This window comes from Cottoperca gobio, chromosome 7, assembly GCF_900634415.1.
Source record: "Cottoperca gobio chromosome 7, fCotGob3.1, whole genome shotgun sequence".
NCBI classification, from domain to species: Eukaryota; Metazoa; Chordata; class Actinopteri; order Perciformes; family Bovichtidae; genus Cottoperca; species Cottoperca gobio.
In genome coordinates, this window is record NC_041361.1 from 11,578,240 (window position 1) to 11,594,515 (window position 16,276).

A 16,276-nucleotide genomic window follows, 5' to 3' on the forward strand; every position below is an offset into this window, starting at 1 on the left:
GATTTTAGGCAGCTCCCTCTAGAGCCACAAAAAGCTTCATACAACTTCTTTTCTGGAGGGTGCAGGGGGTCCCACACTCATCAAGGGGCACCCTAATTTCCTTTAAAAAAAGATATCACACAGTCGGCTATGCCTGTCATCCTCCTGCGTCTATCTGGTAGGTCATGAAGGAGCCTCCTGACCTTTAAGCTTTTCTTGGCTTTGTTGAACTAATTTTGTCTTTTAAAGACATTTTCACAAGACTGATTGAAAGGTTTTTTTTTTTTTTACAAATGCCTCATTTTAGGATTTATTTATTTTGACATACGTGAGTCAGAGGTTGCAGAATACTGTGCACTTGACATGTATCTGTGCCCTGTTTTCTTACCTTCCCAGGTTGTTGCAGTTCACAATCGGCTAAACTCCTGCAGTCAGCTGAACAGACGCTTTCAGACAGAGAAGATTTTTGTGTGTTGTGTGTTTTTCTGTCTAAAGTCAGTATGAAACAGAGGGATGGGCATCTAAAAGTGGACATAAACTTGTATTTAGTTTGTTGTTTGGAGTTAAATATTTTATCATCTTGGAGTGGAACAGTTATGTAAACAGACTTTAGTGTGTAAAATTCCCTCAGCTATGCTCAGCTGTCCACATTTCCTTTTTTTTAATGGATCCAACTGTCAGTGTGGATCATACATTAGAAAAGTTGCTCTCATGAGGTTTATATTGCAGCTTTTTGACAGTCAACAAGATGGTTGATATGCATCTACAAATCTATCCTCGTGAGAAACTGGTGTCTAATCAGCGATGAGCGCTGTGCTCTCGTAGAATGTCTTCCCCTTTGAAATGTGTTTTTCATCCCCCTAATGAGATACACTGCTGACACATCAAGCTGTCCACATAGGTAGAGGGAGACAGCAGCTGGAGCCATAAATTACCAGCCTAAGTTAGAGCCAACACCTCCCTCGCCCACCCACTTACTGCCTGAACAATAACCACTGACTGGCAGCCAGGAAGAAAATCAACAGCTAATGACATGTAATTATACCCTACTTATATGTAACATTTCACATGTATAATGTGCAAAGCATTCACAAGAGAGCTGCGAATAACTAATTACACCAATTACTCTGAAGATCTGGCAGGCAACATTTTATCTGTAAGTCAAATTAGATATTGAAAAAACTGTTTTAGTTTGTGTGTTAAACTAAGCTAAGCTAACACAGCTTCAGTCTTTGAATCTAACAGCATGAGAGGAAAAAAGCGTATTTCCCAAAACTTTTTAATATTCCATTTTCTAATTGGTAAGATGTATTTGACTATTGAATCATGGGTTTTTCACATCAGCAGTATCTCAGATATGAAACACTATGCTACCGCATGAACAGGGTGGGTGAATTTACCCATACATACCTACAAACGACATACCCAAAGTACATTAAAAGCTGCTCTTCAACCATTTGCACCAGATGCAAATCTCATTCAAAAGATAACTCTCTTATTGTTCTTTCAAAACAGTCAGAATCACTCCAAGTGCTTCTGGCACTGAGTAATAGTGGTCTGAATGTACTGAATTTGAAGAAAATAAACTCTGTCAGAATTTTGTTGTTGAAAAAGATGCCTGAAGATGGGTATAGCTGGTAGTCCCGAGCTGGGACACACAATAGGAACATAGCACCAAGTGTCATCAAGTCCAGGTTAAAATTTCAGAACAAAACCACAAAAGCTTAACATATTAGACATTTGGAGATATTATAATATTAATTGACAGTTGACAGTTAACAGTAGTAATGGCACAGAGTAAGTGAAGTACAAACACATTTTTTGTAATATTTTTGTGTTTGTTTTGTAGTTGCGCATCAAATTGTTCCGAATTTCATTGGCTCCACGATACGCAGGTCATCGGGACACTAGGTTACTATGGGCCGTCCACCTGGTAAGAGGTTAATATCTACATGGCCAATGCAGTAAAATATGAAGTGAACCTCTTTTATGCATTTTTAATAACATTTTAACTACAGATACATATTAAGTCATTTAAAGGAAATCCTTTTAATCTTTTGCTGCAGCTTGAAACTTTTAATTTGGCAGAGTAATGTTGTTTACATACACAAACCAAGTGTGCACATGGGAATTATTCAGGTCCGAAGTCAGTTCAGTCTGCAGCCATCAAACCTGCGTCTGGACTCTGTGTCTGTTGTTCATCTGTTCAACATTGCAGGGAGGAAGCTGTGCAGAAGCTTTCCCCTCTCTAATCAGAGATCACGGTGGACCTGTGGTTTCGGTATTGACCTGGAAACCAACCAGAACGGGCTCTCTCTACGTTATATCACAGCACTGCCCAATTAATACAGCTCCCTTTAACTGGACGGTGCACCTCTCTGTTTTAACCGTTCTACTCTGCTGTTCAAAATGATCTCCACTGCGGGGCTACTACACAGGTCTTGCTCGGCAGCACAAATGCACTCACCACCACGATTCAACAGCCGCCATTGTATCTATAAATCATCATTAGGCTACTGATAAAGACTGATCTTAGAAGAATGAGTGAGTTTTCTGTTCACTGTAACAGAGCCAGAGGGGAGCGGAGGCTTGTTTCCCATTACCACCCACTGCTGAGATAATGTATTGGAGATTTGTCAGCTGGGATAGTCGTTCATATGGTAAATAATTGTGATGAAGCCTCACTCAGCTTCTCTAAAAAGAAACACAAACATGTCCTATTTACTGTACCTGTTCATTTTACATTTCAATTTAAAGACAAAGTGGGTATAAGATAAGATAAGATAACTTATTGTCCATTAGGGAATGTCTTCTTCCTTGAAGGGATGCATTTTGACATTTAAGCACTGGTTAGCGCACTGACCACACACATTAATAACACAACAAATGCAAAATGGACAAGAGCTGAGTACCTACAGAGTGCAGACTTCTCAGAGGGGAGTCCAGCATGCTGAATATCATTCGGTCCTGGCAGAGGGAGCCTTATTTACTGTTTGCTGCATACTGGAACAGCTTGTTCCCAATAAAATTGCATTCCCATTACAGAGAAAAACAACACTGGATTTGGAAATGTCAGAGGTATTTTGGGGATGTTATGTGATTATACATACCAGCACAAACCACGAGAATACTGAGAAGGTAAATAACCCAGTCTGAATGCCAATGCATGTTTTAATTGATTGTCCATCGACTACAATATACTAGAATATATTTAGAGGTGAAATAAATTGTTGATTAATCAATCAGGCAATAAATGGAAAATAACCCGCAATTCATTTATTATTTAAGTCATATTTTAAGCATACATGACAAATAAAGATCTGTCTCAAGCTTCATATACATATTTGCTGTTTCTTTAAATCTTCTGCTAGTAAACTGAATATCTTTGGGTGTTTGGACAAAATGTTCACTTTTTGTGATCAGACTTTTTAGTGGACTAAGAAAATCAAGAACATAATCAAGAGATTAATGGATAATGAAATGTACGATACATCAGTTATGCATATACGAGAGGGAAAGGGAGCAAAGGTCACGACAATTAAAACATGTAATATATAATTTTATACAAGTGAATGCATAACAGTTTGCTTCACTTTTATGAAAATGAAAACATAGAAAAAGGATAAAGATATGATTGATTAGTCTCCACACTATGAGTTAATAAATATTCATGAACGGCTTAAAATGATGTTGGGAAAAAAGCTGGAGAATAAAGTATTCAAGAAATAATAACATTAATATTGTTATGGGATTGTATGTTACTGGGATGGGGAAGGCGGCTGAAGTTTATGTTTCACATTTTAATAAGCAAGACCCCCATGCCCCCCCTCATTAACCCTCTCACCAACGTTTTAAAATGACCACGATACTTCCACAACCTTAGAGGAACCGTTCACCCAAAATCAACAGAAACTGTATATGGTGCTCACCTCCCTGGACTCTCTATGGTCAGGGCAGGGCTCCCAAAAAATAAAAGCATATCAGAGCAAACAAACTTCGATGAAGGACGGAAGAAAAACAGCCGAAGAGGTTGTAAAACGTTTGAAATACATTTTCCAAGTGTCTTGTATTTTACGATTTTCTCTAAACAATTGCTGAACAATGCTAAAATTAGCATTTTCAGATTAATAGTCGTAGCAGTGGATATTAGAGTTAAGCAGTCTGAAAGTGATGCACGGGGTCAAGGTTTTTTATGACCCGCACCCACTCGACTCAGTATGAGAGCCAATCTGACCGGCCCGACCCGTGAAAATATGTGGTAATCAATCACAAGAACCTGACCTGCAAACCACCATCAAATCTAAAACGGTGTGAAAATGTAATGAAACGTAAACTGTGATAATTCAAAAACTGTTAAAGATATTAAAAAGCTGAATACAAATGTAATAGTTCAAAGAAGAATGTGTCAGAAACTGAGTGAATTAACTTTAACTGGAGATTTTGAGACTAAACTAATAACTGACGAAACTTGAACATATCAAAGGAGGAACTGAACTGTGTCTCATTTAAGGAAAATGTTGTTGAAGTTGAAATAGTCAAGGTTTTGTCGTATTGTTTTAACAGTATGTTCTAGATACTGGAATATTGAGTGTGAATATATAGTGTAACAGGGAGGCACAGACAATGATGTAGTCCCACCAGTAGGGGAGTCCTGTTAGAAAATACTTGTTTACCTGTAAATCTATGTGTCGTTCGAGAGGGCACACAGTGACATTTAATTTGAAGAATTTGTTGTCAAATGGACTGAAATATGATCATATTATTAACATAACTATTAACTGTAATCAGCCATATCATGGCAAGCATGAACAACATCTTTCTGATCTCTTATTTTATATTATAAATCTCACAACGGAATAAGTTAAAGTATAACTATTGGGAAAGAAAAACAAATGACTCACCAGTTTCCAAAATAAGTCAGACCAAAATAAAATTACAATACCCTCCCCCTTAATAATTTCCCCACAGCCCCTTAAGACTGTAAGGACCTACATACAAACTCAATCTCACACAAATCAAATGGCTGTTACATCTCCGAGTGCTGTTGCTTCCATCAACCATCAACCATTTCAGCTGTGAGAACCATTCCCTGGTTGATACGTGCCATTTAGCAGCAAGCTGAAAAGTGCACACAAAGCCCGGTGCGACCAGCCTCGTCATGCAATAAAAGGCTTTGGAGTGCTCAGATAATACTTCCTACACTGACAGGTGCTCTCTCTGCTGCTCTCTGCATTTATTTACTCAACACCTTAGATTACCTCTTCAGTGACTCTGAGCCGGCACTGTAATCTCTGTGGCTGGAGGGGAAGGAGAAGAGGAGAATTTATGAGAGCAAGGAGATGATGAAGAGGAGGAATGGCTTTAAAATTGAGAGAGAGAGGGGCATCGGAGGGGAAGAAAAAATGGGCAGGAGAGCGGACAGAGAGGGAGAGGGTGGGTGCTGGAACAGGGAGTAAAGGAGATTATAGAGAGCAGAGAGGAGGGAGACAGAGTGTAGTGAGGAGAGACAGCGGGAGAGACCATGAGCAGGACAGTAGGGGAAAGGAGGAGACCCCCATAGGGAAGCACTGTCCTGTGAGTCATCCACACGATGCTGGATCTGGGCCTGTGTAAACCAGAGACTCCCTCCTGGTTTTATGGAATATTAACAAAGAAAGAGTGATAAATGACTTTCGTGAAGAGGAATAACAGTCTCCTGGTGAATTCAACGCTGCCTGAATGAGGCTCTTTTGATGTGAAAGGACTTGATGAATGAGTTAGACTGAACACTGCGCCGCTGTCTTTCTCAAAGGCTTCATACATGCAAATATTTCATATGCTTCCAGCATTGTGGAGAACATTTTTGAAGGGATGGTTTTTGGGAAACTGAAAATATCCCATTTCTTTTGAAATCACAAAGCAACAGCTACAACAATTGCCTTTTCTTTCTTGAGTTTGATAACCTCAAATCCTTGTTTTGTGTCTTTCTCTCAAATCCACAGAGATGCTTTTGTGACTTCTGTCCTCAGTTTCATCCCTCTCCTCGTATGATCACCCTCTCAGAGCACACACAAGCACATTCAGCACATTGGCATGTGTGTGTGTGTGTGTGTAACCCCTCACACAAAAACACTGGCAGAGGCAACAGAAATAGCAGTCGACTGTGAGCACAAAGATAGCAGCCTCTGCAGCTGTGTGGGTGTGACACAGCTCAGCTTCATCGTTCCAACTCTCTGCGACAGTGTGGGTCTGGGAGAAAACACTACAAAGTGCAGAAACCAGTGGCTTTCTTATTGCCTGTGCTGCTCGTCTAATATCACCTATAATGAGCACTGAGCTGTTGCCCCACACACAAAGGCATTGTCTTTGAAGCACCAGCTAAAAACTGACTCAGCATTTTGAGACGTTTAAGTGGAAATGAAATAAGGTTTTCTCTGAGGCCTGAGTTGAAAGGCCTCCAGAAAAGTCCTGATTTAAGATGTGTGTTTGGTTTAACTTTTGTGTTCTCTTCTTCAGACCAGTGCAGTCACAATGTGGCGCTTCACTGGGGTGAGGACTTCTTCACCATCATGGCTGTTTCTCTAATCCTCTAAAACCCAACTTTGTGGAACATTTATTCATTTGCATGCTAGCAATATTTTCTACTCTACTAAAAGCAATTTTCTATTCCGTGAAGATTTGTGGTAATGGCGTTCACTGGGTGCTGTCCATGGTGCTGGAAAGATATGTGCATGCTAAGGTTGTCTATGACTGCAGTTGTAAAGAAGTATTAATATCATTTTCTTGAAGTTAAAGTAGTAATACCTCAACATTAAAATACTCCATTGCAAGCAAAAGTCCTGCATTTCAGGACCTAAGTATAAGGACACAAGTACTACACTAGTACACTAGCAACAGCATCTACTTAAGGTATCGAGAGTAAAAGTACTCAGTATTATCACTGAGAAATGAATATGTTAGCAGCATTTCCATGTTGTAATTGGTTCAGGTGAAGTTTATGGGAGTGTGTTGTTGGTATCTTTGCTCAATATTGATCATATATCTTAATCTGCAAAATAACTGATTTATAATATAAGGTAGCACAATGATTGTGGAAGAATTCAGATAATTTTAATTAAATATGTACACATATTTGTATTATATACAGTATATATGCGAAGTGAATATACACAAACACACATTTGTATTGTGCTTATCTTTAATGAGATGTTCTGCAGATTTTATGTGTTTAGGTTTTTATGTTATGTTGAAACTTGATGTACATTGTATTTTATGATGGCTTTAATCATATTTTTACACAATTTCAATATAAGTTCTATGTATTTTATTATGTATCTTATGTCACAATAACTCGTAACCTTCCAGCTACAAGGCCGACTGCCCAGGGTCACGCCTCAGTTTTCCACCAAAGAGCATTGTAACACCACAAGTGATGCAGTTAAGAGTACTTAAAAACAAATAAGCAAGTGAGCAGGACAGCCACTGTGTTTCCTCTGAGGTTAAATACTACTGAAGGATTCTGTTAAGGCCACCCAACATATCAACGAAGTGCACTCGAGCCGATCTGATCGGGCTGTGGGGGTACGCCAAACAAAAAAGGTTGGATAGGTTTTAGAGGTTGATGTGCAGACTACCAGCCTGCATTTTGAAAGTGTACCTTTTTATACCAATGACAGTTGAAGACAAGCTTTGTTTTCTTCTTGATCGTGTCAAGTGAAGTCCCAGCTGAATCTTCTTAATGTAACACTAAAATACAAAAAAGGAAAAACAGGACCTTGACAATAAGACATTTAAAAGGTTTGGTGACGTTTCAAGGTCCAGTGTGTAGGATTTAGTGGCATCTAGCGGTGTTGCAGTGTGTGGCTTTCAGGTAACGTAGAAATGCGAAAGGCCCTCTCTAGAGCCAGTGTTTTTGTCCGTTCTGGGCTACTGTAGAAAAATGGCGGTGCAACATTGTGGCCTCCGTAGAAGAGGAGCCGCTCCCTAAGTAGATACGATTCATTCTAAGGTGATTCTTGTGATTGATTAAAGTTTTAGGGGATTATACACCAATGAAAATAGTTTTTAATATTGTTTTAAATATTTAATTTCCTTTAATAGATCTCCCTAAATCCTGCACACTGTACCTTTAAGGGTTTATATGACCAAATAAATCTGACAAAGGGGGAGTGGAACAGAATAAGCTAACCATTATGTCTGACATCACTCACACTAAGGTTGACAGTCAACACTTAAACAATACAGTTGTTATAACATCCTGACTCAATTAAAGACATTATGAACATATCATGTTGCCATCCTGTTCAAAGAGTCAGGGAGTGCTCTGTATTAAACTACAGGAGCAGTGAATGTGGAGACTCTCTGTGATTAAGTGCTTCAACACCTAGAACAGAAGTTTTATTTGCTAGCCTGTCGTGTGCATTAACTTTTTTATATGTGGTTCCTGAGGGGAACCACATTTTATTCCCTAGTAACAGTTGAAGAATGTATTGAGAGCTCTTGCTGGAATAGAGCTATAAATTGCACGGCAGGATCCTTCCCTTCTTTTTTACAGCACAAGGAGAAAAGAAAGACACCCAACACCACACTGGCGCCTTTTATTGTGTGGATGTTTGCCCAGCACTCCTTTCTGTACTCCATCAGATACATGATGAGGTAAGCAGAGTCTGTGTTAATCAGATCATCGTCCTTAAGGGGAGTTGAGTGAATTGCAATAGTCACCTTATTCCAAGAGCTGTTTCACTCCAGGTAAAAGGGCTTGGCCTTGCAGGTAGCAGCATCCTCATGATTTCCACTTTGAAGTAATGGTGTGTGTGAGGAATCCATTACTCTAGCCCTAATACCCTGCTGTGAGGCTTGTGGCGGTATGTGACACTCCATTTCCTTGCATCTCCTGGCCTCAGTGCCAGGGCTTCACATTCTCTCATCGTGTAAAAGCAAATGCATTTTTCCTCCCAAATTCTTCTTCTTTTTTTAGTCCCAAACATGTTTTCTGTTTTAGCAGTGCAAGTGCATTGCCTTAAAATAGAAATATGGGCGGCAGGGGGAAAAGCAGGCTTGTGTAAAATATGCAGGAATATTTATGCAGATTCGGTCTCGGGTGTTGTCTCCTCCTGATTACAATTCAACCAATCTCAGGAGTACAAGAGTCCGCCCCCCTTTGCTGTCAAGGAAGATTACAACTGACTATTTTCTAAGAGACAATATCAGCCAACTAAAACAATCTATTCTTGTCCTGCTTTAATCCTGGAGTCCCTGTATAGCAGGTGATGTCTATGTGTAGGAAGATGCAGCATCTCCCTGGCTTTAGCTGCCTCATGTGAAAACCCTGCGGTCTTCATCAATGGTGCAGTGTAACTACTGCACATTTACTCAAGTACTGTAAATCAGTACATTCACTTTTCATCACACCTTATACTTCTACTCCACTTCAATGCAGAGAGAAATATTAGATTACATTTCATCAGCGTGTATACAATTAGAGCTGAAACTATTAGTCGATTATTTGGTTATAAATTGACAGAAAATTAATTGCCCATGATTCTTTTTGAAAATACAAACACATTTATGTTTATCTTTATACATTTTTATTTTGAGGTTTGGACTATTGGTGTAACAATGTGAAGGTGTTGACTGTCTTGAGGTTATTGTGATGGGATCTCTCAATGCTTTCTTTTGAAACAATCAATCGCTTAACACTGGAGATTATTACGTTTAGAACATAATTATTAGTTGCATTCCCATATAACATACACATTAATACATTAGTATTAATAATCTAATGATATATAATAGTATAAAAGTACAAAAGGGTCATTTTTACGTTTTTCTGATTACTTATGTAACTCTTTCAACGCAGGGCTTGTAACGGAATACTTTCACGGTGTGGCATTAGTACCTTTACTGAAGTAAAGGATTGTGTGGCTGATTGTTGATCCCAGTTGTCTACATGCAGGGAAGCCCCGTGCAGGAGCCAGTCATTCATCCGTCATGAGCACAAGAGGAGACTCCTGTTGGCAGCTCATGTCAATCTGACGACCCGCTGATGGTGACTTTATGTTGTCTCAGCATGATGCCTCTGCTCTCAGAGACAACCTTTTATAAGGCACTTGCTCAAAGCGCAGACTAAAGGGACATGTTGGGATAAGGGCCAATTAAATTGCTTATACAGTTGGATCTATTGTACTGTTTGTTTAGAGCTGTTGTTGTGGGGACGTGATGTATAACAGCAAATGAGTGAGTCCTCAGCAAAGCTTTTAGAGCTTTGAGGACCTACTGTATTTCAATGAAGAGTTTTTCTTGTCCTTCTTTCAATCTTCAGTATTGAAGTGTGGACTTTGGTCTGTAAGAGCTAATGGACATTGTCATTTGTGGATGGTGGATGAAGCTTTCTGTGGTTGCAGCCGGTCCTGCTCTGCAGTCAGGGAGTGCAGCGTGCATGCTTCAACATTGTAATCATAGAAATACACATTTTGTGTGCAAAGGTAGAATGCCTTTCACATTAAGAGCATAGCAGGCTTCTAGTCATTTTCAGACTGAATCAGTTGGTTTCGGTATGTGGTAATTGCTGTAATATAAAATGTTATTATATTAATTTGCAAAATAAAGTCAATATAAAAACAATGGAGGGACAGGTTTTTTTCTGAGAGCTGTCATTACTGCTCAGCATGCTATTCCCTAACACACATATATGATTTTTTTGTTTTTGCAGGAATCAGACATGCTGCAGAAACATAAAACCCTAATTAAATGTGAAGCAGGACAAAGTAAAAGCATCTTTAACAAACTACTGCCATCTTAGGGGAGAATTACAGCATTACAACGGCAAGCTTCTGTGTATACTAAGCTTACATGTACAGTAGCTGCTGACGGACATCTTTATGCTACAGGAGTGCTTTAGTTATAAGGGCTTAAAACATGAATTTTAATAAGTGACAATTCAAACATATGAGCCGGTATGCAACATAAATATTAGTTTTCCTATTTCCTTTACTTTAGTGGAAATGAATCTTTCTGAAGAGAAACATTTTCCTTTTTCAAACAATAAATGCTGATCGCTCTTAATATGAGATAAATGTAAATACTGTATGCAGCAATTCATAACAATAAGAATAGATATATAACAATACATACACATAGTGCATTTGATTTTAATATATTATCTTTAAGATAAGTAGTTTCTTACCCCAGATAATTATACTTGGATTAGTAATAAAGATGACCAGTTACTGAAATAAGTTCACTTATTTATCTGCAATAGTGGACTGACAAAGAAAGAACACCGCCACAGCTGCTGATATATAGCAAACATTACTTTATTTAGAAAAATATCTTCTCACACCTCAGATATGCATACAGTTATAAACAAAGACAATTGCAGACAGTTTTAATTCATTCATTATAAAGTTCTTCTAGACAACACAAGTTCTGCAACCACAATACAGACGATACCATAACCACCATTGATCTTTAATACCGTCATTCTGTCTTGGACATTTATAATTTAACCTTTAAAAATAAAAGGACATTTTCAACTGCCCAAAAATGAAGAACGAAGAAGTGATCAGTATTTCAAGAGAGGTAGTTCTCAAGGAAAACAAATAGTAATAGACTTACTTGTCAATCTTGTGAAAATGTGACTTCCAGACTAAGTTGTGCATCAGTCACTTATTAGTTTTTAAATTACAACAAGAGGGGTCTTTTGTTGAGACATTAACCACAGAACTCCAGGCCACCCACACAATAGTGGAGGCACCACAGGGATATTATATAAATAAGAAAGGTACCAATGGGAAAACAGTAAGTTGGCTTTAAAGCCCTTATCTATATACTCTATATACTCTTGCTTCAGCACAGCCCGTGAGCTGGGTGAAGAGCAGGAAATGCATCGAGGCTGCTCTGTAATGTCGTCACACTGTTGACATAGTGTCAGCGTCCTGATCAATCCCGTGTCCGTTGTGCTGACTAATGCGATCACCGACTGACTATGTGCGGTTGTTCTGAACATTTCCATGCCTGCTATGTTGGCTGCTGTCACTTTCACTTGAAGCGGTCTTATTGATTATTTTGGCATTAGTTTCAAAAGGCCTTCTTGAGGTCTCGACAGGCTTCAGGCAGACCTTTGTGTTCCTCAGGATGTCCACTGGAGCTAAGTTGCTCTGGCTGAGTGGCACCGACTCTGCCATCAACATATCTTCAGACACTGTATGTCGAGGCTCCAGTCCCTCTTCTGATTTTATTTAGCTACAATGTTTCAAAACAGTTGTTTTTCAAGGGAAATAATCAAATGTATTAACTTACTTGACTGTAGTGGGAAAATGTGACTTTACAAACATCAATTACAGACAACTGTAATTGATGTACTATGGGCGAGAAAACAGCGTTCAGCAGAATGAGGCTGGCAGGTCACTGCCAGAGACACCAAGAGCTGCCAGCCAGCAAACTTGTGCTATGGGAGCAAACACACGGGCACCGATCACGAGGGCGTCCCGCAATAACATATGTGGACGTATTCAGGAAAGATGCGGGAGCAGAAAATACTGGCGAGCTAGCCAGATACATGGAGGATCGGGATGACTGGAAGCACCGATGGAGGGCCCGTCTGAGAACGACCTAGTAGTAGTAGTAAGATGTGCATCAGCCACCGATTTGTTTTTTTTCAGTACAATAGGAATAGGGTCTTTCAATGAGAAATTAGATTTCATTTTTAACCACAGAAAGCTGCCTTGGCCTCCACGTCCAGGAGGCTAAGACTACCTTAATGAAAGGCGAGGGCAAAGGCTAGTCAATCTCTTCACAGGGTCGGCCCGAGGACAAAGTTGTGACCTTTTGTTTACAAGCCTGCTTTACTAAACTCCAGGCGACCTACACACAATGGAGGCACCACAAGGACAATTATATAAATAAGGAAGTTACCAATGAGAAAATAGTATGTTGGCTTTAAAGTGCTCATCTTTACACACACAACACAAAAGGCCTCTAAAGCAAGGCACACACTTATGTCAGGTCATCATCACTTGCATGACATAAAGGAGAGAGAGAAAATCTTTTCACAAAGCTCTGCTGCAAGAGGCCACACGACTTAAAGTCCTCCTCTGTGAAGGGGAGATTCTTTAAAATACTGTTTTCAATCTCCTCTATGTAATTTGGCTTCAGCACAGGCAGGGAGCTGGATGAAGAGCAGGAATCGTTGCAGAGGCTGCTCTGCGATGTCGCCATGCTGTCGTTCACTTGGTCATCTGACATGGTGTCACAGTCCTGATCCATTCCATGTCCGCTGTGCTGACTCATGCTATCACCGACTGACAATGTGTGGTTGTTCTGAACATTTCTTTGTCTGGTGTCATCTTCATTTGAAGCGGTCTTGTTGATCATTTTGGCATTAGTTTCAAAAGACCTTCTTGAGGTCTTGACGATGTTGAGGCTCCACATGTCTCCAGCCCCTCCTCTGTTTTTGTTAGGTGTGTGGTACTTGCTCATGTCAACAAGGATGCAGTCAGAGTCCCTTTCGCTATATTCTGTGTCCAACTCTTCCTCAGAAGCATCCGGCTCCAGGCACTCTGCCTCCGAGGCTCCTTTGCATGACTTCCTGGCTTTACTTACAGGTGAATCAAACACCACCCCTTTGGGAAAAAGAGGCTGGAAATGTCTGCGGCGGAGACTGGTGTTTGCAGAAGAGCTGAGTTGGCTCTCAGGCTGTCTCAACATGAAGTGTTGGACTGACTCAGGCACCAGGATTTCATGGCGCTTTCCGCGGGGCAGTAAGGCAGAGAAGCTTCCAGGTACATTGTTTCCTACAATGGGTATAAGGGAGGTAGGTTTTAGTGCAGAGACAAAGTCCTCCAGCTCTTGGTAAGAGGAGTGATCGGAGTAGGGTACCACATGGATGTTGGGGTGAAAGGAGACCAGGGGCCTGCTGGTGGGCAAGATGGCCAAAGTGGGTTGTTCTCTGTCCCACTGGTTTAAAGTGACAGAGCAGATCTGTGACTGCTCCACGGCTCGGATACGACCGGCTCCTGGTTCAGTGGTGAAGACGTCAGGCAGCTCCAGGGCTTTGAGGGTCTTCATCCTCTCAAAGCTCACCTCAATCCAGGTTTTAAACTCCATCGCCAGCTCCAACAGCAGGGACTCCTTACCCAGAGCATACAGGCCTGCAAGGCAGCACAAGAGAGCATGAGAGCATGAGGGTCTGTGTCTCAGATGAGTGCAGGGAGCAACAGCAAGAAGAGGTTACAGCTTTATGGAGGGAAAGTACAAGGATTACACTTTAAAATCAATAATAGTAATTGCAATTATTTGCCAGGTGTGTTGTAGTTTTTAAACACTTGATGTATTTTAACTCACCCTGACACATACACAACACATTCCCCATGTGGGCTAGATGCTTTGCCAATTGTTGGTTTCTTGATTATTATTTTGTCAGAATTTAATATAGTTTTTATATTTTGCACAGAATATAAAACGGTCACAAAATGTTAACTGGCAAACCAAAATCATTTCTGGTCACGCTGTTAGCTTGAAGTGAACCTCGGTTAAATCACGTTTCTTTTAAATACAAATACAAATGAACAAAATATAACTGTCAGATACGAAAGGCCAGAGTTGCAGAAGTAAAGGGAGCTGTGTGGACCTATGTGTTCACCCTGCTGAGATTACCTATGACAACACTGTGGTTAGGGTGTCTGCGGATGATCTCTTTGATTTCTTGAGTGGCTCGCTGTCTGGAGGGGAGGGTGCGGTTGGGGTCACAGTTGGTGTTGTCCAGATACAGGACATCTATAGTGGTATTGGTCCTCAAGCATGGCTCACGCAACATGGAGGGAGTATATCTGAAGTCACCTGAAATTAAGAATGTGTCAATGCTGACCGATGACATGATTCTATAACCCATAAAAGTACCTGCACATATTTTTACATCATATGATACCAATGATGATGTTTGACAGCAAAAGAATAAGCAGAGAAAAAGTAAACAAAACATAGCTTTTTATAATATACATTAGAATATTTCCTACATCCTAGAAGCATCAGATAGAGTGTGTTCATGTGTTCATGCACTGACCAGTGTACAGTATAGAGCCAAAGTATCCTTCGAAGAGAAACATGGCCGACCCTGGACAGTGGTTGGCGTCTATCAGTGTGACTGTCAGCCTCTCCTTGCCTATGTCATCCAGTGGCAACAGGTATGGCTCATCCAGCTCTAATGGATGGATCCACTGTTCTTTCACCTGAGCAACAATAGAAATGATCAGCAGAAGATAACGTAATGCAGTAATGTCTAACAACTTCAACCCTAATGATCCAAATGTTCCTCTGGAATACATTCAAACTTTCAACTCATAACATGGCATGACAAATATGTTTACAAAGTGAAGTAAGTCATAGTACACAAGTACATTTCTCGTGTGTCCTCACCTGCAGCTTGAGTCTGAGCAGAGCGGCAGTGGTTGGTGAGCAGTAGATGGGCCGGTTGCTCCAGGTGGAAGTCAAACCTACCGTGTGGTCACTGTGCATGTGGGACAAGAAAAACAGGCGTGTGCCTGGACACTTCCGCACATGCCAGAAGTCCACGGCCAGCGGCGTGTGCGGGATGACTTTACCGTTGACTGACATGTCTGGGGTTTGTCTGGATATCCCACAACCCGCGGGGTAATAACTGTCACAGCACGGACGATAACCGTCGTCTATTAAGGTAACTGCAGTTATTGAGGGACAAACACGTGAAACGGTTGTGGGACTTGGTTGTAAAGTTAAAGTTATTTCAGTGTACGTCAATGGCTCAGTTAACGTTACAGTCCTTTATCTGGTGATGGATGCTGCCAATGTGGCTAGCTGTAGTTAGCATTAACGGGCTTCTTGTTGCTTCGCGACGACATTATTTTGCAATCAGACATGTTCCTGTCTAACCTCGACAGCACAAGTTGCTGGCCGCCGTTACATGCTCAAAGTACTAACAACAACAACAACAACACCCTGCCATTTTTGTTTTCAATGCACTCAACCCTACACCCTTTCCTGTTCTGCTTCTTCTGCGGGGCTTCCTGGACTGTAGCTGTCGGCCTGGTCGTTGGATCACACTGCCACCTGGAGGTCGTAGCATGGTGGGTCCCGCTGTCGCCGGACAGGTAAGCTCCTCTGTTGCCGCATGAAAACATCCACATTTGGAAGAAATAACAGCCTACATACTAATAAAGATGTTAATATGGGAGCACATTTCCTCCAGCAAAAAAAGATTAGATTAAGATAAGACTAAGAATGACACAATACATACATCTGAGAAACTAAGTCAACATTTAGTCAAACATATTTGATGTAGTAC

General features: G+C 40.6%; 1 protein-coding gene across 1 annotated transcript; it reads right to left on the bottom strand.

The window, feature by feature from the left end:
• Positions 1 to 12,498: 12,498 nt before the first annotated feature.
• dclre1b (DNA cross-link repair 1B) lies at positions 12,499 to 16,067 on the bottom strand. Its single transcript, XM_029435913.1, has 4 exons — positions 15,373 to 16,067; positions 15,020 to 15,185; positions 14,614 to 14,796; positions 12,499 to 14,108 (listed from the first exon to the last, which is right to left on the bottom strand). Exons 1-4 carry the CDS (start codon positions 15,568 to 15,570, stop codon positions 12,955 to 12,957), a joined length of 1,701 nt encoding a protein of 566 aa, XP_029291773.1. The 5' UTR covers positions 15,571 to 16,067; the 3' UTR covers positions 12,499 to 12,954.
• Positions 16,068 to 16,276: the final 209 nt, after the last annotated feature.

Excerpts from the sequence above, each read along its gene's own strand:
- dclre1b (XM_029435913.1), bottom strand. The coding sequence starts at position 15,570 with ATGTCAGTCAACGGTAAAGTCATCCCGCACACGCCGCTGGCCGTGGAC. Across the intron at positions 15,186-15,372 it reads TGCTCAGACTCAAGCTGCAG|GTGAAAGAACAGTGGATCCA; the intron begins GTGAGGACACAC and ends ATTGTTGCTCAG. Across the intron at positions 14,109-14,613 it reads TAACCACAGTGTTGTCATAG|GCCTGTATGCTCTGGGTAAG; the intron begins GTAATCTCAGCA and ends GCTGCCTTGCAG.